The 25,723-nt window shown below is 40.8% G+C and overlaps 1 protein-coding gene across 1 annotated transcript in view; it reads left to right on the top strand.

The window, feature by feature from the left end:
- The window catches only part of epha6 (eph receptor A6), a 729,322-nt gene that overhangs the window by 392,611 nt on the left and 310,988 nt on the right, over window positions 1-25,723 (top strand). The window contains exon 4 of the mRNA XM_072260500.1: window positions 2,344-2,499. Within this exon, the coding sequence (XP_072116601.1) occupies window positions 2,344-2,499 (156 nt within the window). The remainder of the gene's footprint in view (window positions 1-2,343; window positions 2,500-25,723) is intronic.

Genomic DNA, 25,723 nt, shown 5'->3' with positions numbered 1-25,723 from the left:
CTGCTGTAACAGCACAGGATAGGAAAAATTTCAACCTTACAAAGCGTAAAAAATGTGCAGTAAAGGGTTATAATCTGAAGATATATTTTGAGGTGAATTCCAAAGCTGTCTGAAGGAGATTTGCATTGCATTTAGGCTGTCATACTTAATAGCGCTGAATGCTGTCACTGAGTGCAAAGTGGAAAATAGTCCACTCTGAAGCCCTGTTATTACTCCTTGACAGGTACTCATAGAGAAAAATAATTTCATTGTCATGCAGAAAATTACTTTAAACATAATAAATATGTTCTAAAAATACTGTTGAAGTAAATTAGAGCTGAAACAATTCTAATCAAAAGTAAAAACAGAGAAGCTTCAGCTTTGTTGCAATTAATTGCTCCACCAGGAGACAGGAAAGATTGCTGACATTAATTGTGGTAAAACAATTATGTATAAAATATGATCCCATTTTGTACTCATTCCATTTTTCTCTAAAACATTGCCACAGATAACAATTTTACCTTCCTTCCCCCATCTCCACCCCAGGGAGACATTTAATTCCAGATACAACGTTTGAATAATTTTGGCAATGAAAATATTGGGTAAAGTGATTCCAAGAATATTTGATTAAATCTCAGTTATGCAATCTATGAATACTTTTGAGTAAGTTTGATGTTAATTCCGTAATATAGAAGTATTTGATCATAATATGTTTAGTCAAATTTCTCAAAAAATATTCATATTAACTATTAATTTTTCCACCTTTGGTTTTAAATCAAACATTACCCAGCATTCAGATCCACCCATAGCATTGTGTGACGTATTTTCTGCCTTAGCTGAAGCTGTAGGTGAACAATTCCGGACAGCGAAATCAACCAAGCTTGCCATCTTGCCTTTTAAAAATCTTTTCTGTGATTGGCTAAGTGATTTCACTACAGAATACAAAAGAAATGCTTGGGCAATATCTACCTTGTGGTGTAAAGATCTGAAGTATTATGATGGTAAAACATCGGATATTTTAAAGTACTTTAAATAATATGTGAAATAAAAACGGTGATATTTGTTATTTGGAATGTGTTTTATTCATTTGCAGAAATAAAGGGCAGCACTAGCAATGTCAGCAGTTATTGCCTACCTCGTGCTTTCCTACTTTCACAGCGCTGTGTGCTTGGGAATTCCAAGATTTAGATCCAGTCTTGATTAAGGAATAGGAATTTACCTCCAAGTCAGGATGGTGTGTGACTTAGAGTGCTAAATGCAGATGGTGGTGTTGTCATTGTGCTTGGTGCTCTGATAGAGGTTGTGGGTTTACAAGTACCTAGACGAGTAAGTGTTCAGTACTTGGTAAATGATGCCCAATGTAACCATCATGTGCTAGCGGTGGAGGGAATGAGGGCTTAGCCTGGTGGATAGGATGCCTTCCTTGTGACTTAAAGCTCAAGCAGGACCTTATTCACTTCCAGAGTTGTATCGACATTGTAGTGCTTGCGGTAGATCCTGCTCCCACTCCTACGCCTTGGAACTGAGCCCTATACAAATGGAAACAAGGAAAATCCTGCCAAACGTATGAAAGGTGCAAGAGAATTTTATTGAGAACACTTAAAAGCAGGAACTGGATGATGATGGAGAATGGGTATAACAGGACTGCCTGGTAGTTCAAAGGGGGCAGGTGTGGTTGTGATGTCATTTTCCTTGGTTTTGTTCTTTAGAACTCAAGGAAAATGGTTGACCAACTGATAGTGCTATTCCTGAAGAACACATTCAAGGCTACAAGCAATGCGCCAAAGTAATAGTTCAGACCATCATGTCTATGTTCCCCTTTACAGCCTCCTAAGACCTAGTGCCCCTATAGCAGCATTCCCTCATCCTAGACTTCCCAAGAGGAAGTCAGATCGTTAGTTGAATTTAACATGAAGATAGATATACATTTAAAAGATTGAGGAGAATTATGAGGAACTGGCACAGAAGAGGAGAGAAAACTAGCATAGATCTGCAATGATCATATTAAATGGAGCAGCACAGGTGGCCTTCTACTTCCCCTGTTTTCTTGGTTTCAGTGTTCCAGATTCGAGATCCTTCTCCTTTCCCAACTATCTGACTCGGGAGTCTGCTTAGTATTCCCACCTCAAAGTCCTGAAATTCAATCCCAGAATGTCCAGATGTTAGGCTTTATTCCAGGCTCTAGATCCAAAATACTACTGTGGCTCGAGGAAGTGTTAAACCTACTGAGAATAAATTACACAGACTGCAAAGTCAGTGTCTTAAAGCCAGAGAGAGTATGTGCCATTATCTCTAAAATATGCATTAACTGAATGGTAATTATTAATCTTCTATCTACATTCATGTAATTGTAATTCTTTTCAGCTTGCGGACATGGATTCTACAAAGCCTTTGCTGGAAACATCAAGTGCTCTAAATGTCCTCCACATAGCTCCTCCCATGAAGAGGCATCAGAAGTATGTGTATGTGACAAAAATTACTTCAGGGCTGAAAAAGACCCACCCACCATGGCTTGTACAAGTAAGTAAATGCATCATCTGTTTCAGGTTTGAGTTTTTTAAATGGCTAAAGAATGAATTTTGCTGCAGCCACATAGCATGCAATATCCTGATCACCACATTACGGGCAGAGTTTTAGTAAACAGAATAGGAGTGTTGAAAAAAGTCTTTGTCTCATATGACACAGAAACAAACTCTTTGGCGTAACCTTCAAATTCCTGTCTATCCTGGTCCGAATTAGCAATGCCTTAGTCTTCTACTGTATCTGTTAATGATTCAAGTGTACATATACTGTAGATATTTCTAAAGTGTTGTGAGAGCATCTACCTCCATCACCATCTTGTGCAGTACATTTCAGATTCCATTCACCTCCTGGTAAAGAAGTTCACTTTCAGATCCCCTCTAAATCTTATTCCTCGCTTTCAGTCTTTGCCCTCTTGTTTTAGTTACCTCTGTTATGGTGAAAGATTTCCTCCTATACATCCCATCTAGGCCTCTCATAATTTTGTATACCTCTATCAGTTGCTCTTCAGCCACATGCAGTCCAAAGAAAACAAACTGACCCTATCCACTTTCTCCTCATGAGTGAAACACTCCATCTCATGAAACATCCTGGTGAATCTCTTCTGCACTATCTTCAGTGCAACCATGTGTGTTGTCCAGAACTGTGTCAGCAGGACAATGGAAATTTGGATTTCACTGCCTGAAAGGGAGGCAGTAAGCCTTCTCACACTTGTTTTGAACCAGCAGCTGAGATCCTGGATTAGGTTGAAATGCACCAGAAAATGCAGGTACAGCAGGCAGTGAAGAAAGCTAATGGCATGTTGGCCTTCATAACAAGAGGAGTTGAGTATAGGAGCAAAGAGGTCCTTCTGCAGTTGTACAAGGCCCTGGTGAGACCGCACCTGGAGTATTATGTGCAGTTTTGGTCTCCAAATTTGAGAAAGGACATTCTTCCTATTGAGGGAGTGCAGCGTAGGTTCACGAGGTTAATTCTCAGGATGGTGGGACTGTCATATGTTGAAAGATTGGAGTGACTGGGCTTGTATACACTGGAATTTAAAAGAATGAGAGGGGATCTGATTGAAACATGTAAGATTATTAAGGATTGGACATGCTAGAGGCAGGAAACATGTTCCTGATGTTGGGGGAATCCAGAACCAAAGGCCACAGTTTAAGAATAAGGGGTAGGACATTTAGAACGGAGTTGAGGAAAAACTTTTTCACCCAGAGAGTTGTGGTTCTGTCGAATGCTCTGCCTCAGAAGGCAGTGGAGGCCAATTCTCTGGATGCTTTCAAGAAAGAGTTAGATAGAGCTCTTAAAGATAGTGGAGTCAAGGGATATGGGGAGAAGGCAGGAATGGGGTACTGATTGTGGATGATCAGCCATGATCACAGTGAATGGCAGTGCTGACTCGAGGGGCTGAATGGCCTACTCCTGCACCTATTGTCTATTGTCTAAAAGGTACAGAGCCAATATATTAAGATATTTAATGGCAGAATTATGCTCAATCAAAACCATGTTTCAGTTTACAGTCATAGAATCATTGAACACCAGAGCAACAAAACAGACCCTTCAGCCCATCTAGTCCCTTCGACTTTCATCCAGACCATAGCTCTCATTACCACTCTTATTCCATCCAAATTTCTCTCAAATGTTGAACTCAACCCCTCGTCCAACACTTGCACTGCTAGTTTGTTCCACACTAACACCACCTTCTGAATGAAGAAGTTCCCCTTCATGCACCCCTTAAACATTTCACCTTTCACCCTTAACCCATGACCTCTAGTTGTAGTCTCACCAAACCTCAGTGGAAAAAGCCTGCTTGCATTTATCCTATCTATACCCCTCATAATTTTGTATACTATCAAATCTTCCCTCAATCTTCTATGTCCTAGGGAATAAAATTCTAACCTGTTTAACCTTTCCCTATAACTCAGGTGTTAAGTCCCAGCAATGACCCTATAAATTTTCACTGCCTCTTTCAAGTTTATTTACATCTTTCCTGCAGGTAGGTGGCCAAAATTGCACACAAGACTCCAAATTAGGCCTCACCAATGTCTTATATAATTTCAACATAACATCCCAATTCCTGTATTCAATGCATTTGTTTATGAAAGCCAAAAGTTTTCCTTATGACCTTATCTACCTGTGATGCCACTTTTGAGGAATTAGTTATTTCCAAATCCCTCTGTTCTACCACACTCCTCGGTGCCACACCGCTCACCGTGTAGGACCTACCCTGATTGGTACCCCCTTCCACCCCCAAAGTGCTACACCTCACACTTGTCTTCATGAAATTCCATCTGCTATTTTTCAACCCATTTTTCCAGCTGGTCCAGATCCTGCTGCAAGCTTTGATGGTCTTCCACTATACCCCAATCTTGGTAATATTGCAAATTTGCTGATCCAGTTTACTACAGATCATTGATATAGATGACAAACAGCAATGGACCCAGACTCAATCCCTGTGGCACACCACTAGCCACAGCCCTCCAGTCAGAGAGGCAACCATCTACTACCACTCTATGGCTTCTTCCATGAAACCAATGCCTAATCCAATCTAACACAACGCACACAAAATGGTGGAGGAACTGAGCAGGTCAGCCAGCGTCTATGGACAGGAATAAACAGTCGACGTTTCAGTCCGAGACCCTTCGTTTTTAATGCCAACCGAATGAACTGTCCTGACTAACCTCCCATGCAGGACCTTGTCAAAGGCCTTGCTAAAGTCCATGTAGATACCCCGCTGCCTTGCCTTCATCAACTTTCCTGGTAACTTCCTTGAAAAGCTCTATAAGATTGTTTAGACATGACTTGGCATACACAAAGCCATGTTGACTATACCAGTCTCTGTCTCTCCAAATACTTATATATCCAGTTCCTTCGAATACCTTCCAATAATTTCCCCACTACTGATGTCAGGCTCACTGGCCTGTAATTTCATGGCTTACTCTGAGAGTCTTTCTTAAACAACAGAACAACATTAGCTATCAACCAATCCTGCACCTCACCCATAGCTAAGAATATTTTAAATATCTCTGCTAGGGCCCCTGCAATTTCTGCACTGGCTTCCCACAGAGTCCAAGGGAGCACCTTGTCAGGGTCTGGGGATTTATCCACCCTAATTTGCCTCAAATGGCAAACACCTCCTCCATGATAGTGCCACTGCATTTTGTCACATCTATAGACTCTGTGTCTGTGTTCCTGAATAAATTCAGATGTAAACAATCCATTTAAGATCTCCCCCATCTCTGTAGGCTCCTGGCATTGATGCCCACTCTGATCGTCCAGAGGACCAATTTTGTCCCTTACTAATTTGCTCTTAATATATCTGTAGAAGTCCTGAGGATTCTCCTGTATCTTATCTGATAGAGCAATCTCATGTCTTCTTTTAGCTTTGCTGACTTCCTTCTTCAGTGCTTGCTTGATTTTCCTATATTCCTCAAGTACCTCATTTGTTCCTGCCTGCCTATATCTGTTATGCACCTCCTCTTTTTCTTAAGCAGAGTCTCAATATCTCTCAAAAACCAACATTCCATAAGCCTGTTATCCTTGCCTTTTATTCTGACAGGAACATACAAGCTTTGTACTGTCAAAATTTTACTTCTGAAGCCCTCCCACTTACCAAGTACACCTTTACCAGAAAACAACATGTCCCAATGCACACTTGCCAGTTCCTTTCTGATACCATCGAAATTAGTCTTCCTTCAATTTAGAATCTCAACCTGAGGACCAGACTTAATCTTTTCCATAATTACCTTGAAACTAGTGGCATTATCACGAGATGCAAAGTGTCCCCCGACACAAACTTCTGTCACCTGTCTTATCTCATTTCCTAATAGGAGATCTAGTATCACGCTCTCTCTAGTTGGGAGTTCTATGTACTAGTTAAGAAAACTTTCCTGAACACATCTGATAACTGCTTTCTCATCCAGCACTTTTACATTATGGGAGACCCAGTCAATATGTGGAAAGTTAAAACCACTTGTTATCACAACCTTCTGTTTCTCGTGACAGTCTGCACTCTCTATAAATTTGCTCCCCTAAATCCCATGGACTATTGGGTGGTTTATAATAGAATCCCATTCATATGATCATATCTTTCTTGTTCCTCTGTCCTACCCATAAAATCTCATTAGACGAGCTCTTGGTCTGTCCTGACTGAGCACTACTGTGACATTTTCCTTAATTAGGAATCCCTCCCATTTTATCACTTCTAAAACAATGGAACCATGGAACATTGAGCTGCCAGTCCTGCCTCTCCTGCAACCAAATCTCACTAATGGCTGAAATGTCATAATTCCAGGTTCTGATCCATGCCCTAAGCTCATCCACCTTTCCTATAACACAATAGTCCTTGCATTGAAATATATGCAGCTCAGAATGTTAGTCCCAACATGCTTAACCTTTTGATTCTTGACCTTGTATGTAGGCTTAACAACATCTTTCTCCTCAACCACTCCACTACCTGTTCTGGCACTCTGATTTCCAGCCTCCTGCAACTCCAGTTTAACACCGCCCCACCCCGCTCCTGTGCAGCACTAGCAAGCCTGCCTGCTAGGATAGTAAGCCCCTTCCAGCTCCAATTCAGGTAAAACCACCACTTCTGTAGATGTCCAAACTTCCCTTGAAGGGATCCCAATGATGCAAAAATCTGAAGCCCTTCCTTCTGCACCAACTCTATGGGCATGTATTAAACTGTATAATCTTCCTGTTTCTTGCCTCACAAGCACATGGCACAGGTCGCAATCCTGAGATCACAACCGTAGAGGTCCTTTTCTCTAACTTAGCACCTAACTCCCTCAATTCATTTTGCAGGACATTGTCACTTATCCTACCCATGTCATTGGTACCAACGTGGATCATGACCTCTGGCTGCTCACCCTCCCATTTAACAATGCTGTGGACTCATTCCAAGATGTCCCTGATCCTGGCAGCTGGGAGGCATCAAACCATCTGAGTATCTTGTTCTTGTCCACGGAACCTCCTTTCTATTATCCTAATCAATGAATCTCCCACTTGCCTCTACTGCCCACATTCCTGGAGACCTGCTCGCTATGGCTTCTCTCAATTAGGTTGTTCCTAAACAACAGTATCCAAAGCTGTATACTTATTACTGAAGGGAATGGTCACATAGGTACTCTGCACTGGCTGTTCTATTCCCTTTCCCTCTCCTAACAGTCACCCAAGTACCTGTTTCCTGCAGCCTAGGAGTGACTACCTCCCTGCAGCTCCGATCTATCACATCCTCATTCTCCCTATGAGCTGAAAATCATTGAGCTGCAGCTCCAGTTCCTTAAGAAGGTCTCTGAGGAGCTGCAGCTTGGTGCACTTCATGCAGATGTGGTTATCAGGAAGAATAGAGGTCTCCCAAAGTTTCCACATCTCATACAAGGAACTTATCACTAGTTTTTTGTTTTGTTTTGTAAATCTAAAACATAAAAATAAATCAAAATGAAAACAAGGAAGCCCAGAATAATGTATCTCGCTTTGTGCTTACTTTAATTGAAGTGTGCACGTATCACGTGGTGGCATTATGATGTATGCAATTCAATTATTTTTACATATAACTCATAATGAATTATTTAAATGAACAAGAATGCTTAATCAAACAATATATTTATAATATTACTTAAATGCTATAGAAATATTAAATACACAACATTCCTCCCTGCTTAGCTATAAACTCCAACTCAATATAGAATGCATCTCTCTGGATCTTCTTCAATCCCTGCTTCTCTCATGATCCCTTTCACGGTCTCGTTCACGGTCCCAATCCTGCTCTTTTTCTTTCTCACCTTCCTTTTCTCTTTCACGCCTTTCTATTTCTTTTCCTTTTCATTCTTTCTAGGATGTGCAACTAGAACTTGGGAAGGTGCATTTCATTCACTGCAGTATTAATTTATTAATCCTTCCATTGCTCCCTTTACAATCCGATCTGTCCTCTTGCTTTCCTCATCCGCCACATCAGCTGTCAAATCCTCTGGTTTTGTATCTCTATCGACTCCTTTCTTTTTGGCCTTCCATTCATCCAGCTAGGCTTTCATCCTTGAATCTACTTTTACAAGCACCTTTTTGTCTCCCACTTGAAGTTCATGTAATAACCTTAATGCACACAGAGTAGATTCTGGTTCTTTATACTCACAAATGTGGAATGCTATTTGCTTTCCTGAAGCACCTTGAACTCTCTTCAGCTTCAAACCAAGCCACATTTCACAAATAACTGGCTGATTAACATATCAGAAGCTTTCTCAGATATGCTGCTTATGAAAACTTTTGTAGTCGGACCACTGCTCTCGACACTTTCTCGATCCCTCTGAGCTGCATGATCTTCCTTGGTCCAATATTCTTTCCAACCAGAGGCAGCAACACCTGTTTACCCTCTGTTGGGTAATGATTCATGGTATATAGCATGGATACAGTTATGTCATCCAGTACCTTTCTTAATTCACATTCAGTTGACTCTATTACAATGGATGTGGCACACAAATCATGGATGGATCTCCAGTCAAGCTGTAGCTGTCTCGGCCACTCACAACCCAACCATACTGGCCCTCCTTTATTTACCTCTTACAAGCCCAGTGTGGCTTGTTGGTTGTTCTATTTCACTGCTCCCAGTATAAGTTCTTAGTTGGATATCTGCGGCTTCAGTTTGATATGTTTGAAATGCCATTTAAACTCATTTTGTGGAATATTTGAAACAGCCAAACCAGTGTCCAAATACTTTTTATTAATTTGCCGTTCACTTCTGGGGTAACCATATTGCTTGTCTCTTGTTAGTTTTCACATTGTAAATTGTAAGGTGAGGCAGTCCTGTGTCACTCTCATCATTCTCAGATTTTTCATCAGTAGCATGCAGATTGGTGCTCTTTTTGAAACAGCAACTACACTTTTTATTTTTTTCTTTTCTCTGTGCAATCTATTTATTCTTGTCTGCCCAACATGCTTTTTGTATATGACCTGCTTTGTTGCATTTTCTGCAAGTTTCTCCTTTAAATCTGCATTGGTTGCTGAATGTGAGCCCCTGCCACAATGGTAACACTATTTGTTCAACTGGGCCAGTTTCTGTTTAGGTGCTGCAATTTTGTTCACACTCACTTTCATTCCTGACAACAACTCAATTTCATCTCTGCTGTTTCTATTGATACAGCTATTTTAACTGCTCTTGTAAATGTAAGTTGTGTTTAAATTAGAATCCATTTATGAATGTTTTCTTATATGATTCCACAAACTATATGATTTCTCACTGCACCATTAAGCCCATTACCAAACTAACAATGCTCAGACAATCTCTTCAATTCAGCCACATATGCTGAAATGGACTCCCCTTCCTTTTGATTTTGCTTATGAGACTTAAATGCACTCAACAATGGGTTCAGTTCTAAATGTTTCTGCATTACTTTTACGATATCAGCAAAGCACATTGTTTCCACTGAGGTTGGGTGGGACTACAACCAAAGTTTATGAGTTAAGGGTAAAAAGTGAAAAGTTTAAGGAGAACATGAGGGGAAACTTCATCACTCAGAGGGTCATGAGAGTGTGGAATTAGCAGCCAGCACAAGTGGTGCATGTAAGCTCAATTTCAACATTTAAGAGGAGTTTGGATAGGTACGTGGGTGGTAGAGATATGGAGGGCTATCGTCCCAGTGCACGTCAGTGAAAGTATGCAGTTCAAATGGTTTCAGCATGGGCTAAATGGACTGAAGGACATGTTTCCGTGCTGAACTTCTCTATCGCTCAATGATTTATTTTGGCTGGTTTAGCTGGAGCAGTCAAACTCCCAAGTAATACTGCTGAAATATTAAATTCACAACACTATGGATCTATTTTCTGTGCACTAGCTATATACCAATAGAGAAAACAAAATGTTCTGGAAACTTACTCAGAACCTCTGTCAGTGCTTACCCAAGCCTGTGGAGTCAAAGCCAGACCACGCTAATACTGGCCCATTCACACAATATCTGATCCACTTACAACTTCTTTCCCTTTGTTGGCTCAAATACAACTCACTCCCAACAAGACTTGCGGTTTTCAATTGGCTCCCACCCTGCAAGATATCGCTCTCTCACTCACTACTTCAAAACAATGACTCACACCCAGGAGATTTGCAATTTTCAAATGGCTCCTGCCCTGCAAGATCTCGCTCTCTCACTTGTTTCATAGCCTTCAATATCCTCAAAGTCTGGTAGCCACAGCTGTTATGCAAAGCACAGAGGACCTGCAGCAGAGACCACAGGCAGTTCCATTCAAGGCCCCTTCCCGAACTGCCCTGATAGACTGGCTGCTGACAGCTATGTTCAGAAACATTAAAATATATTTAAGGATGCTTGAAAATTTACAAAACGGTCACAAATTCTCATGACAAATATTACATTTATTTAAAACCACAAGCAGCTTAATTTATATTACTATTTTAATTGTTAGGTAAAATAAAGTAAAAATAACAAACAATTTATTTTCTGAGTGACAGGTGGCAGCCCTATTCATGGCAATGCAACCAAGTTCGATGCAAATTGGAAGGCCAAGTATACAGTATACCTGACTTCTTAGGGTTTAATACCATAGCTGACCTCAGTACATTTTGTACCTTCATGTGGCAGCGCATAGTTATGGAAGCGGATCACATTGGCACATGCATTGGAATTGACTGGAATTCCTATACACAATTGTACCAGCCATTGGTGCAATAGAGTCATATTATTCACATTTCAGGATGAGTGCACTGCTGACAAGGGAGCTTTAACTACCTATTCCTAATGCCCCTGGTAAACTGGTGAAGAGCTACTGCTGCAGTCCTTTTGGTGAGAGTATACATACCATACTATTGGGTGGAGAGCTGCAGGATTTGGACCTGGTCATGATGAATGATTGGTGATACGTTTCTACCCAGCAGAATGGGATGTAACATGAGGAATCTGCACTCGGTAATGTTAAAACTGAACTCATGCAGGCTAGTGGAGAATATTCCATCATGCCCTTGCCTTGTGCGAGAAATGAGGTATGTCACTTGTCATTGTATACCCAGTATTATCCCTGTATAACTGTTTTGCCAATTGGAGAGGAGTAGGAAGATAAATATCTTGAGTTCTCATAGTGTAGTGGTTGTAGAAGTGGTCATCACACTTAAGTCAGCCAAATGAGCACTTGATTTGCTGTACCTTGCAGGACCACAGGCCAACTGCTGAGATTTAGCATTGGTTTGAAAGTAATTTTTGCCATCTATAGACTACGTAAACAAAAGTATTTTTCTTTCATCCATGTCTGCCTATCTAAGGGTCTCTTAAATATCCATTATGTAAACTCCTCCACCATCAGCCCTGGTAGTGTAGTACAAGCAATTGCCTCTCTGTGTAAAAATAAAAACTTACCTCTGTGACAATACCACTATATTTTCCTCTAATTACATTGAAATTATTCCTTTCATGTTAGCCATTTCCAACTTGAGAAAAAGATGCTGGCTATCTATTCTGTCTATGCCTCTTATTATCTTATATACGTCTCCTCTCATCCTCCTTCACTCCAAGAGAAAAGTCCAAGCTTGCTCAACCTCTCCTCATTATACATGCTCTCTAATTCAGGCAGCACCCTGAATAATATGTTTATCGTCCTGGATACTGTTGGCGGGGACGACCGACCAGGTGTGAGCCACGGTGGCAGGGCCTCCAGCACTGAGTCTGACCCTGTGGTGCAGAAGGGTGGGACGGAGAAGAGGAGAGCTGTCGTCATTGGAGACTCTATAGTCAGGGGAGCAGAGAGGAGATTTTGTGGACGTGAGAAGGACACCCACATGATTTGTTGCCTCCCGGGTGCCAGGGTCCGGGATGTCTCTGACCGGGTGCACGACATCCTGGTACGAGAGGGAAAGCAACCAGAAGTCGTGATACATGTTGGGACCAACGACATAGGCAGGAAGAGGGATGAGATCCTGAAGTGTGAGTTTTGGGAATTAGGCAGAAGGCTGAAGAACAGGACCTCAAGGGTGACATTCTCAGGATTGCTGCCAGTGCTACATGACAGTGATGGTAAGAATTGGAGGAGATGGCAGTTGAATGCGTGGCTGAGGAGTTGGTGCAGGGAGCAGGGTTTTAGATTTCTAGATCATTGGGATCTCTTCTGGGGAAGGTGGGACCTGTACAGATTGGATGGGTTGCACCTGAACTCGAGGGGGAGCAATAGCCTTGCAGGTAGGTTTGCTAGTATGGTTCGGGAGGGCTTAAACTAATTTGCGAGGGGCATGGGACCCAGAGCGATAGAGCAGTGAAAGAAGTGCATGGAGTAAAGCCAGATCTAAAATACAGAGAGGCTTTGAGGAAAGAGAAGCAGAATAAATGGTGTAAAGACAGTAAGGTAGAAGGGCTCAAATGTGTGTACCTCAATGCAAGAAGCATCAGGAACAAAGGTGATGAACTGAGAGCTTGGATACATACATGGAATTATGATGTAGTGGCCATTACAGAGACTTGGCTGGCACCAGAGCAGGAATGGATTCTCAATATTCCTGGATTTCAGTGCTTTAAAAGGGATAGAGAGGGCAAAAAAAGGGGAGGAGGGGTGGCATTACTGGTCAGGGATACTATTACAGCTACAGAAAGGGTGGGTAATGTAGCAGGATCCTATTTTGAGTCAATATGGGTGGAAGTCAGGAACAGGAAGGGAGCAGTTACTCTACTGGGGTATTCTATAGGCCCGCTGGTAGCAGCAGAGATACAGAGGAGCAGATTGGGAGGCAGATTTTGGAAAGGTGCAAAAATAACAGGGTTGTTATCGTGGGTGACTTTAACTTCCCGAATATTGATTGGCACCTGATTAGTTCCAAGGGTTTAGATGGGGCAGAGTTTGTTAACTGTGTCCAGGATGGATTCCTGTCACAGTATGTGGACAGGCCAACCAGGGGGAATGCCATACTAGATCTAGTACTAGGTAATGAACCGGGTCAGGTCACAGTGGGTGAGCATCTGGGGGACAATGACCACCGCTCCCTGGCCTTTATAATTATCATGGAAAAGGATAGAATCAAAGAGGACAGGAAAATTTTTAATTGGGGAAAGGCAAATTATGAGGCTATAAGGCTAGAACTTGCGGGTGTGAATTGGGATGATGTTTTTGCAGGGAAATGTATTATGGACATGTGATCGATGTTTAGAGATCTCTTGCGGGATGTAAGGGATAAATTTGTCCCAGTGAGGAAGATAAAGAATGGTAGGGTGCAGGAACCATGGGTGACAAGTGAGGTGGAAAATCTAGTCAGGTGGAAGAAGGCAGAATACATGAGGTTTAGGAAGCAAGGATCAGATGGGTCTATTGAGGAATATAGGGAAGCAAGAAAGGAGCTTAAGAAGGGGCTGAGAAGAGCAAGAAGGGGGCATGAGAAGGCCTTGGCGAGTAGGGTAAAGGAAAACCCCAAGGCATTCTTCAATTATGTGAAGAAAAAAAGGATGATAGGAGTGAAGGTAGGACCGATTAGAGATAAAGGTGGGAAGATGTGCTTGGAGGCTGTGGAAGTGAGTGAGATCCTTAATGAATACTTCTCTTTGGTATTCACCAATGAGAGGGAACTTGATGATGGTGAGGACAATATGAGTGAGGTTGATGTTCTGGAGCATGTTGATGTTAAGGGAGAGGAGGTGTTGGAGTTGTTAAAATACATTAGGACAGATAAATCCCCGGGGCCTGACGGAATATTCCCCAGGCTGCTCCACGAGGCGAGAGAAGAGATTGCTGAGCCTCTGGCTAGGATATTTAAGTCCTCATTGTCCACAGGAATGGTACCGGAGGATTGGAGGGAGGTGAATGTTGTTCCCTTGTTCAAAAAATGTAGTAGGGATAGTCCAGGTAATTATAGACCAGTGAGCCTTACGTCTGTGGTGGGAAAGCTGTTGGAAAAGATTCTTAGAGATAGGATCTATAGGCATTTAGAGAATCATGGTCTGATCAGGGACAGTCAGCATGGCTTTGTGGAGGGTGGATCGTGTCTAACAAGCCTGATAGAGTTCTTTGAGGAGGTGACCAGGCACATAGATGAGGGTAGTGCAGTGGATGTGATCTATATGGATTTTAGTAAGGCATTTGACAAGGTTCCACACGGTAGGCTTATTCAGAAAGTTAGAAGGCATGGGATCCAGGGAAGTTTGGCCAGGTGGATTCAGAATTGGTTTGCCTGCAGAAGGCAGAGGGTGGTGGTGGAGGGAGTACATTCAGATTGGAGGATTGTGACTAGTGGTGTCCCACAAGGATCTGTTCTGGAATCTCTACTTTTCGTGATTTTTATTAACGACCTGGTTGTGTGGGTGGAGGGGTGGGTTGGCAAGTTTGCAGATGACACAAAGGTTGATGGTATTGTAGATAGTGTAGAGGATTGTCAAAGATTGCAGAGAGACATTGATAGGCTGCAGAAGTGGGCTGAGAAGTGGCAGATGGAGTTCAACCCGGAGAAGTGTGAGGTGGTACACTTCGGAAGGACAAACTCCAAGGCAGAGTACAAAGTAAATGGCAGGATACTTGGTAGTGTGGAGGAGCAGAGGGATCTCGGGGTACATGTCCACAGATCCCTGAAAGTTGCCTCACAGGTGGAAAGGGTAGTTAAGAAAGCTTATGGAGTGTTAGCTTTCATAAGTCGAGGGATAGAGTTTAATAGTCACAATGTAATGATGCAGCTCTATAAAACTCTGGTTAGGCCATACCTGGAGTACTGTGTCCAGTTCTGGTCACCTCACTATAGGAAGGATGTGGAAGCATTGGAAAGGGTACAGAGGAGATTTACCAGGATGCTGCCTGGTTTAGAAAGTATGCATTATGATCAGAGATTAAGGGAGCTAGGGCTTTACTGTTTGGAGAGAAGGAGGATGAGAGGAGACATGATAGAGGTGTACAAGATAATAAGAGGAATAGATAGAGTGGATAGCCAGCGCCTCTTCCCCTGGGCACCACTGTTCAATACAAGAGGACATGGCTTTAAGGTAAGGGGTGGGAAGTTCAAGGGGGATACTAGAGGAAGGTTTTTTACTCAGAGAGTGGTTGGTGCCTGGAATGCACTGCCTGAGTCAGTGGTGGAGACAGATACACTAGTGAAGTTTAAGAGACTACTAGACAGTTATATGGAGGAATCTAAGGTGGGGGCTTATATGGGAGGCAGGGTTTGAGGATCGGCACAACATTGTGGGCCGAAGGGCCTGTACTGTGCTGTACTATTCTATGAAAAGCTCCTCTGCACCCTCTCTAAAACTTCCGGATCCTTATATTGAGGTAACCAGCACTGAACACAATAGTGCAACTGCAGTCTAACGTACTGCACTTGACTAGATGTTTTACTTCCTTTATTAACCATGGCTACTTCACTTTATCATCCTTTCCCTGCCTCAGTCGGTCAAGCCTAAACAACTTTCACATTTCTGTTGTACATTTCCCTAAATCTGTTCCCAGTTTATACATGAAAGCTCCTGCCTAATAGCATCACTATTCACCCTCATGTCATCTGCTCCTATCCCCATCCAAGGCTGTGAACGTCAGCAAGTTGTGATTACTCTCTTGGAAATGTTCACCCTTCAAGAGATATGACACTTGACTATCTTCATTGCCCAGTACTATATCTAATATGGCCTTTCCTTTAGTCACCTTGACCACATATTATGTTAAGAATCCTTCCTGGGCACACCTATCAAACTGTGCCCATCTGCACCTATTTGCACTAAGGAGGTGCCAATCAATATTAGGGAAATTGAAATTGAAGATACCTCTGACAACAGCCATATTAATTTTGCACATTTCCATAATCTGCTTCCCAATCTGCTTCTCAGTGTCTCTTTTGCTATTGGGGTGTTTATAGAGTGATTGTTCCCTTCCTGTTTCAGACTTCCACTCACACTGCCTCAGTGTGATGATATCTCCATAATGTCCTCCCTTTCTGCAACTGTGGTACTATTTCTGATCTGCATTGCCATTCCCCACCTCTTTTACCTCTACCTTTCCCTTTTGAAATATCTAAACCCCAGAACATCCTGCAGCCATTTCTGCTCTTGTGACAGCTAAGTCTCTGTAATGACCCCAACATTGTAGTTCCATGTACTGATCCACTCTAAGCTCATCAGCCTTGTTCCTGATGCTTCTTGCATTAAAGCAGGCACATTTCAACCCATCCAACTGACTGCCTTTATGTCCTATCCACTGCCGTCCTTCCTCACAGCCCCTCTACACATTGTATCCTCCCTTACACCAACTTCGCCATCCTCTGACCTGTGATTCTGCCTCCCATACCCCTGCCAATTTAATTTAATCCCTCCCCAACAGCTCTAGAAAACCTGTCTGCAGGGTTTTATATTCATGACTTGAACAGCCCCTGTCAGAGTGCAACCCCCAAGAACAGTGTATACCTGAATCTGAGATAGGGGTGGGAGTCAGCAGTGTGGGGGAGTGTGGTTGTAGGAGATTTATTGCTGGACATTTAAAATCATGTTATCCTGCAAATTAGCAGGGAGGAGGTAAAAGAAAACTACAATTTGGCCTTTAATTCCCAGTGTCTAATCTTCATCTCGTCTGTGCTTTGTAAATAGAACACAGCACTGGTTGCAATCATTTTAAATGAGGAATTAATTATAACAGGTAGCAAAGCTAAAGTAATTCTTGCTATGTTTCCCATTGTAGGAGCACATTTGAATTTCAATAATCCATTGAAAATCAGTCAACCAACAGGCACATCAGGTGCACCTCCTTTGTTTCAGAGAACACTCAAGTAGTCTAATAAATGAATGTTAAGTATGTTTTAAGGATTGAAGAATGAAAGAAATGCCATGTGTAGTTAATGCAATAGCACTTTCAGGATCATGTTTGACCTGATCCACTCCTTGCAGTTTTCCCTGCTCTGGCCTCAGAGCTGCTATAACCTCTTGTGGCCAAACGATTCCTCAGGTGCTACCTACATCACTGCCTCAGTTGACGTGAGAGCAGTGACTGAGGCACAGGCAATGGAAAACAAAGCCCTTTCCTCAGACCCACGCACCCCCCTTTAGTAATCCTGCACAGTTTGAGCTATCTGAATGCCTCTTCACTATATCCAGATGCCTTTCATAAACAGAAATATGAAAATTTAAATAATTCTGTCATGACGTGTGAGAGGGAAGCAGCACAGGAACAGTCTTACCACTTACCAATGCTATGCTGACCATCTAACATCCATTTACAGTACTTGTTTTCTCCCAACAATTTTTATCAGCTCCCCCTCCCCCAATCCTATCACTTACACATTGACAGCAAATGTCCAATTGGCCTAACAACCTACAGATGTTTGGGAGGTGGATGGAAAATGGAGCACCTGGAGGACACACAGTAGTCAGGTAGAGAATGTGTAAACTCCACACAGTAAGTACTGGAGTCAGAATTGAACCCAGGTTACAGGAATTGTGAGACAGTAGCTCCACTAGCTGGATCACAGTGCTGCCATAACTTACAATATTTTTAAAAATTTAAATTTAAACGGCTGGTTGTTAATTTAACACATGGGTATCACGAATCAGCAAAAAATAAACCAAAAACACTTAAAATTACCTTTAAGTTGAAAATTAACAAAGTCATTCAAATGACTGTAATTTCACTGATCCACCAGCGATTTTTGGATATGGAGCTAGGAATTGGCCAGTATTTCCAGCTCCTAATAGTTGCCGGACTCGAAAGAGAATCAGGTATGAACTGAAGATCCAGCCGCATGCACCGTTCACTTACTCTGCATTCCCAACGCGTGCACTTTAACGCAGGATCCCAGAAACCAAAATCTGCAATTAATGAGCAGCTCTCTGGAGACCTTCCAACCTGCTGTCATCGAATCTCAGTCCAATGATTGAAGCAGTCTGTCTACACACTTACATGGGATTAGCAGTTGTGGGGGATGAGTGTGTTAGAACCTTCCTGAGTAATACTTGGTTCTACCTCTCCTACTTGTATGCAAATATTTGTTTCAATGACCAGGACCCAACATGGGTCACAGCAACATCAACTACCACTCAGTTCCTGATCATTTCTATCTCTATTTTCACATTCTCTGATAGAAACTGAAGACCATAAAATATGGTCCTATGGTGAAATAGAGAATAATGAGTGCATGCTTCAATAAATAGAAACAAGATCAAACAAACACTTCGACCTTAAGGAGACATGTGCTTCATGTGCTCCCATCATATAAAATGATTTAAACTCTACTCTCCAGCTTCAGTATTTCCACGCGAGTATTCCAAAAAAGCAGCAACTTGAAAATAGTTCCACTTTCCTAACAATCTGTAAGGAAGTCATCAACTTTATATCTGTAATTCCTAGGATGCTAATGATTGAATATTTACAATATTTGAACAATCTATAGTGTATCATCAGAATTCTCTCAGGTTACAACTGAAATTTGCATCCTTTTCAAAACAAGCTGGGAGTATATTTATGCAAAGCTCCAGTTAAGTGCCATATTTAAATTATTAGTAAATAATTTTTTTTGTTAAGTACAGTATTTATTGATTGCACATTAATAACTTGGTCAAATAATGTTTCTTTCATTATTCTGACAAACAATGAAATTGAATTATCTGCTGATACAGGAAGTAATAATATTAGATTGAAATAAGTCAATATGTTAAAATGTCATTCTTGTTTAGGAAATTTTCAGATGACCACTCGCTCTGAGAATGTGGCCACAGCATAAATGCACACAGAATCTGCTTCAGCATAATGTATAAGTATGGGAAAAAACTGAAGTTTTTAGAACTGTTCTGAAATTGTGAACACATCATTGGGTAGAATATAAAAGATATTGTGCATTGCCTAATTATTTCAAACTTATTTAGATGTTTTGAATGCAGAGTATGTTCAAATGTTGGTAATGTTGATTCTTTAACAACAAAATACACTGCCTTAATCAATATCTCTGCCCACCTATTAACTCTACAAGTATTAATACAGAGCCAAGGAGAAGCTATTGAATTTAGCATCAACTCTTTAGCTTGTCCCAACAGTCACGTGGGATCAAGCCAGAAGACATTGTGTAAACACCTGCTGTAAGATCCTCAGAGTTGCACTTGCTTTTTGTAACTGGAGAATTCCAATATCCTCAGGATCCCGTTGACATGAAGTGGGATAGCTTCCGAACAACAACCATTCTGCAGCTGGTGCTGTCCATCAGCCCGAGCTGTCAAATGCCTTTCAATGGTCAATGGACATTTGGAAGTAAAAAAAAACAAACTGATATAGTATTTATTAATTAAAATTCCTTTAATAAGTAAATTAATCAAAGACCTGAATATTAATAAAGAATAAACTGTGTGAAAAATAAGCACTCTACCTAGCTAATCTTTTCCACGCATGTCAGTGACCCCATTCAAATAACAGGACAGTGCTAGATTGGCTGACACAGAGTGAAAGAGCCAAATACAAAGTGTATTCGGTCGGTTCAGTTTAGCACCTGATGGCTAACTGCTCCGAGCCTAGTTATGCTGGCTAGTTACCGTACTGTGGGCAGTTGTAGGAAACACATATTCACAGAGCTAGCGGGTACTTCTGTACAGAACTGTTAGCCTGCCATCACTGTTTTCCTAACCATCCTCTTCTTACTGACTGGAATTTTGTTGCTTTAACAGGCATCAAAACTTAATGAATTAAGATTTAATTAAGATATAGAATAGAATTTTTGAATTTTCTATAATTTCCATAAGGTCAAGGAACTGCTGCTTATTTAACTTCAATAGTCGTGTCATAGTTGTCCTGTTGTCCTCTATTAATATTGACTGTAACTGATAAGGTTCGTTCTATGATCTTAAATCTATTTGTAATTTCATGCTTAGATCCCTATTTGTTAATGGTACCTTACAATTACCTGCATATCACCTTCTTTTCCTGTGTCAAGCAATCCAATTCCACTGTGACTACGTCCACACTAGACTGGATAATTTTGAAAACGTCAGTTTCACGTAAAAACGATAGGCGTCCACACCAAGCATTTTTGAAAATACCTCCGTCCACATTAAAACAGGTATTTGGGCGAATCTCCTCCTACTGCACATGCGCAGGACACATCTACAGGAAACAAGCGACATGTTTGGTGTTGAATCTCGCAGTTAAAGTGCACATTTGTGCAGTTATGGACTAGAAAAACTTAAAAGGAAATTGCCAACTGATGGACAGCTGTTGGCTCTCGTGCAGGAGGACTTAAAACTAAAAAAGAACAGATACTGGAGCGTATGGAGGCAACTGACAGGGAGATCACGGACAGTGTGACCTGGCTGATGACGAACATTGAAAAACTGACTAACCCTGTTGCATTAATAAAGCACCTTGTTAAATGTGTAAAACATGTCTGCATCAGTGTTATCTTGTATTTCCATGAAACGTTACATTAGGCTGTTACACATCTATTGTCAGAGAAGTACTTGCATAAATAGGTAAACCATCTTCATTCATGACATTCATAGCAAGAGGATTCAAGTACAGGAGCAGGGAGGTTTTACTGCAGTTGTACAAGGCCTTGGTGAGACCACACCTGGAGTATTGTGTGCAGCTTTGGTCCCCTATTCTGAGGAAATACATTCTTGCCATAGAGGGAGTACAAAGAAGGTTCACCAGATTGATTCCTGGGATGGCAGGACTTTCATATGATGAAAGACTGGATCGACTAGGCTTATACTCACTGGAATTTAGAAGATTGAGGGGAGATCTTATTGAAACGTATAAAATTCTAAAGGGATTGGACAGGCTAGATGCAGGAAGATTGTTTCCGATGTTGGGGAAGTCCAGAAGGAGGGGTCACAGTTTGAAGATAAAGGGGAATCCTTTTAGGACTGAGATGAGGAAAAACTTCTTCACACAGAGAATGGTGAATCTGTGGAATTCTCTGCCACAGGAAACAGTTGAGGCCAGTTCATTGGCTATATTTAAGAGGGAGTTAGATATGGCCCTTGTGGCTAAAGGGATCGGGGGTATGGAGGGAAGGCAGGTACAGGGTTCTGAGTTGGATGATCAGCCATGATCATACTGAATGGCAGTACAGGCTCGAAGGGCCAAATGGCCTACTCCTGCACCTATTTTCTATGTTTCTATGTTCCATACGAGCAAGGACAGAAAACGGCAAAGTGAGTATACTTATTTATTCAGTAAGTTATGGGTCAAAGTATTTGGTGAGTATATTTCTAACTCTTCTGGCTTCAGTCTCATTGCCGTTTGTTCTCAAATTGTTAGGTTGTGTGGGGGGTTCCATTCAAGAAAACTATGAAATGCCGCGCTGCCGCCACTATCTGTTCCAGCATGTCATGACAGCATTTTTAGAAATCTCTGGTTACCCCGTCCACACTACTCTGCCCAATCAGCATTTTCAAATTTACACACTCAGGAGGGTGTTTTAGAAAAGCTCCGTTTTCGGGGGACGAAAACACCGTTTCAGTGTGGACAGAGGGTCAAAACAAAGAGAAAAATCTTCAGTTACAGATTTATCCAGTCTAGTGTGGACGTAGCCTGCATAAGCTAGAACAATGCAATCAGGATATATTCATAAATGGCCACTAGTTCGCATAATTCTTGACTCTTACACAATTAGAATTAATCGGCTCACATTGTCCCAAATTCTAAATCTTGGTAAATGATTCACTGCATGCCATTACAGCTTAAAATTTGCATGAAATCACAGTTTAGCTGGAATAATTTAACAGCAATTAAAAAGCTATTTAATCATTCATCATGCAAGTCAGCATGAGGTACCCCCAGAGTGAAATATGCATGAAGTTTAGCAACGTGAAGATATGGAAAAAAGGATGCAGTGAGACCCTTGTCCAGAATTCCCCACCCTCACTCATTGTTCTGAATAACAAAAGGAAAGAATCATGTAGCATGATACAAACACAGAAAATAGAGAAGGAAATTTTTCAACCAATATTCCATCTCTTAAAAAACATATTGGAACCCGCAAATAAATCAAACAATACTCTCAAGATGTCGGTTTGGTCATTCAATTTTAATACATACGAAAATACCTCATCAGTTTAAATTTTTAACTAATCTAATTTAAAGTAGGTTTGTTATTTTCAAGGTACAGACAGAAATAATGTTTTATTTATTTCTTTTGGTTTATAATTGATTTCACTACACAGTAATTACATTCAATGTACTTTAGATGTCAGGTACTGCTATCCGTTAACTGTGTCACATGTGTCAATTAACACTTCGGATTTCCCCAAGTGTAGTATAACCTGCAAGCAGTAAAACTGGCGGCCTCTTCCATAGAGAAAATTAAATTATTAGATTTCCTGTAACCACACGAAAAAAATGCTTTACTTATTATTCAGCCATGTGTTGCAACGAATTATATAAATGTGGTTGGGTATTCCTTCTCACATACACCCAAGCATACTAACGAGGATGCAGTGCACTGTGAGATCAATTACCATTGCTAATTTTTCCCCTTTAAAACAATTAATTTACTGTATATATGTAACTTGTTTCCCTGAAATTAGTTTATTTAAAAGGAAGGTGGCCCGTTCTCACCAGTTAATATCCATGGTTCTGAGTGGAACTGCTGGCTTTTAGTCATTTAAATATTAGTAACTCTAGGACTTCCGAGCATGGACCATAGAATGGGCAATTTTGAACTTACTCCCAGATTCGGAACTGTGAGTTTGCCTTATTGGTGAACTTCCCATGGATTGCAGATCCAGAGCCCAGTCCCTCATAGATTCCTCAACGATACTGACAAATCACTCCTAGGCACACATGCCCTCTCTAGAGTTGATGAAGGGCAAGAGACCCCATTGGTTTCAATGGGGATTGTAAAGCAGTGGAACAGGAAGCCAAAGGGAATATAAGTCTCCTTTTTTTTATTTCTTTTAATTGTTACGATTTATTTATATGTATGTATGTATGTGTGTTCTTATCTGTTTTCTTGTATGTTTACTTTAATTTCAAAAGTTTTAAATTATCAGAATATTTGAAATCTAAAATATACTGAATTGCCCCAACAATAGGCAACACAGGGGATAGTGGTTTACTCATGGTCAACACTTGTAGAAAGTATATTGGAGTTGGAAAATTCCTCGCTATAGTACCAAAGAACTTCTATCACTCAGGCTTTGCTGCTGGAGTCTGGAACAATGCCACATACAACAGATATGTTAGAAAACTAATTGAGTTTTTTTCTTAAGCATTATGGTTAACTTCAGTTTCAGTTCCAGTCAGTATATCTACATATTCAAATTCAAAATCAAAAATTATATATATACAGCTTACTTCCTTTCATGACAATTCTCCAACATCACAGCTTTTAAACAAAGTAAATCCCATTCAGTAACTTAACAAATTCTTCACAAAAATAATCAGTTCCAGAAAATCAAATTCAGATCCTTTTGAATAAAAATAAACTTATACATCCAACCATATAAAAATCCTTTATGTTTTGAAACATTTCATTCCCGCACTGGTTCTTTGATCTTGGGTGGCTCGCCATCTTGTTTCTTGGTTCGTTGGGCAAAATAGTTAATCATCCACAGAAAGCCAATTCACAAACTTATAGAGAAAAAAATCCTAACTAAATCCCTTGGTATGATTTAACACAACTAATTCCGGGTTACACGGTGGAGATTTTGGACACTTGTCTCTGTCGATATTGATAGCTGCTGCTTGTTATAGCCATAGCTGCAATAGATGAATTAATGCTTCGTCCCTCCCCCACAGGTTTCACCCTGAGGTTTTCAAGTAAGTAGAGTAGAGGTACTCACTACTAATTCCACTTTTAACAGTTCATATCTTTGGTTTCCAATAGTTTGCTATGTTCCTCTCACTTGCTGTGCCTGCGTCAGCCCCACCTCGTTGTCACTTAGCTTTTTATCCCCTCACCAAGTTCTCTTTCTTTATAAAATTTGGTAAACCTTGTGAAAATCCCTCCACAGGTGGAGCCCTCTAACATTGCATCTTTGGCTTTAATTAACCTGGGTTACAAACACTTGCAGCAAGGAGATCTTTGTGTAAGTTTTGTGCTCATTTGGACAAGAAAGTGATAAACTTCCACATCCCCTAATGGATCTGCAGTGTTCCTTCTAAAGAAACTGATAACCTTACCAATTTTCCCTTGCCAGTCTGCATATTGCTGAAGGAAGATCCCTGAAGTTTGTATTTTTTTGGAAAAATAAACTGATAGATGAGAGCTTTCTACTGAACAGAAATTATGCAGATTTGCTGTGAATCAGAGAAACATAGAAAACCTACAGCACAATACAGGCCCTTCGGCCCACAAAGCTGTGCAGAACATGTCCTTACCTTAGAAATTACCTAGGATTACCCATAGCCATAGTTCCCTCTGAGCTGTGCACGTGTACGCATGCGCACGTTTTTCAACCAGTGCACAAAGGAAATTAATATGCACACAAAAGTTTAGTTACCTAAAATAATGTAGTAATTAATAATTATACTTTTTGAAAATTGTCTTTTAGCTAACTCTTTCTGTTAACTAGTTAGTCGGTTTTTCAAATACCACAATGCACGTCACTAATTTACATCACCTCACCTTTCCTGTTCCAGTTTGTACAGCTGCATCACGGTGGCAGCCATCTTTGATGGACAGTGTTCATATCGTAAAGTTTACAAAGATCTGTTTCAAATCCTATAGATAGCTTACTAAGTTTTTATTGGAAAAAATATTGATTCACTATGTTGAATTCAAAAGAAGCGAAGGGTGTGTGAAGTGCAAAAGAACTGCAAATTTGTTTAAAATTGAATGGCTTAACAAAATAGTAGAAACTTACACAGAAAGCTCATGAGGCCATGAACGTTCAGCTACGAGAAATATTTATGTATGATTTGGAAACTGGAGTTATCTGTTTGTATTGTCGTGATGCAAAAGTTGCTGGAGAACTTGCTAGTGGAAAGAAGTGGGATGATATTTAGAAACTTGACTTTTTGAAGCGTCATTTGGCAAGTAAATCGCATTTGGACGGTGTACAAAAGCTCAGGCAACAGAACCCATCATTACCCGTTACAGGAGTGCTACGCATGTTACGGTTGAGTGCAGATGAGTGAGAGCGAAAACTATCAAACCCAGAGGAGATCAAAGTTGAGATACAAGAATTGCTTTTGATTTCTCCGCAACTGCAAATTATGACTTCACATTTGGCGATGAACAAGTTAATGCCTAATGTCCGAATCATCGTGATTTTCTAACTGAAGATATTGTAATAGTTAGACAGTTTAATGATTTCAAATTTCCGTGCAAGAAAAAATTAAATCCAAACCGATTTCAAAC

Source organism: Mobula birostris, chromosome 6 (assembly GCF_030028105.1).
Source record: "Mobula birostris isolate sMobBir1 chromosome 6, sMobBir1.hap1, whole genome shotgun sequence".
In the NCBI taxonomy this organism is placed as follows: Eukaryota; Metazoa; Chordata; class Chondrichthyes; order Myliobatiformes; family Myliobatidae; genus Mobula; species Mobula birostris.
This window is presented reverse-complemented; position numbering and strand designations above follow the sequence as displayed.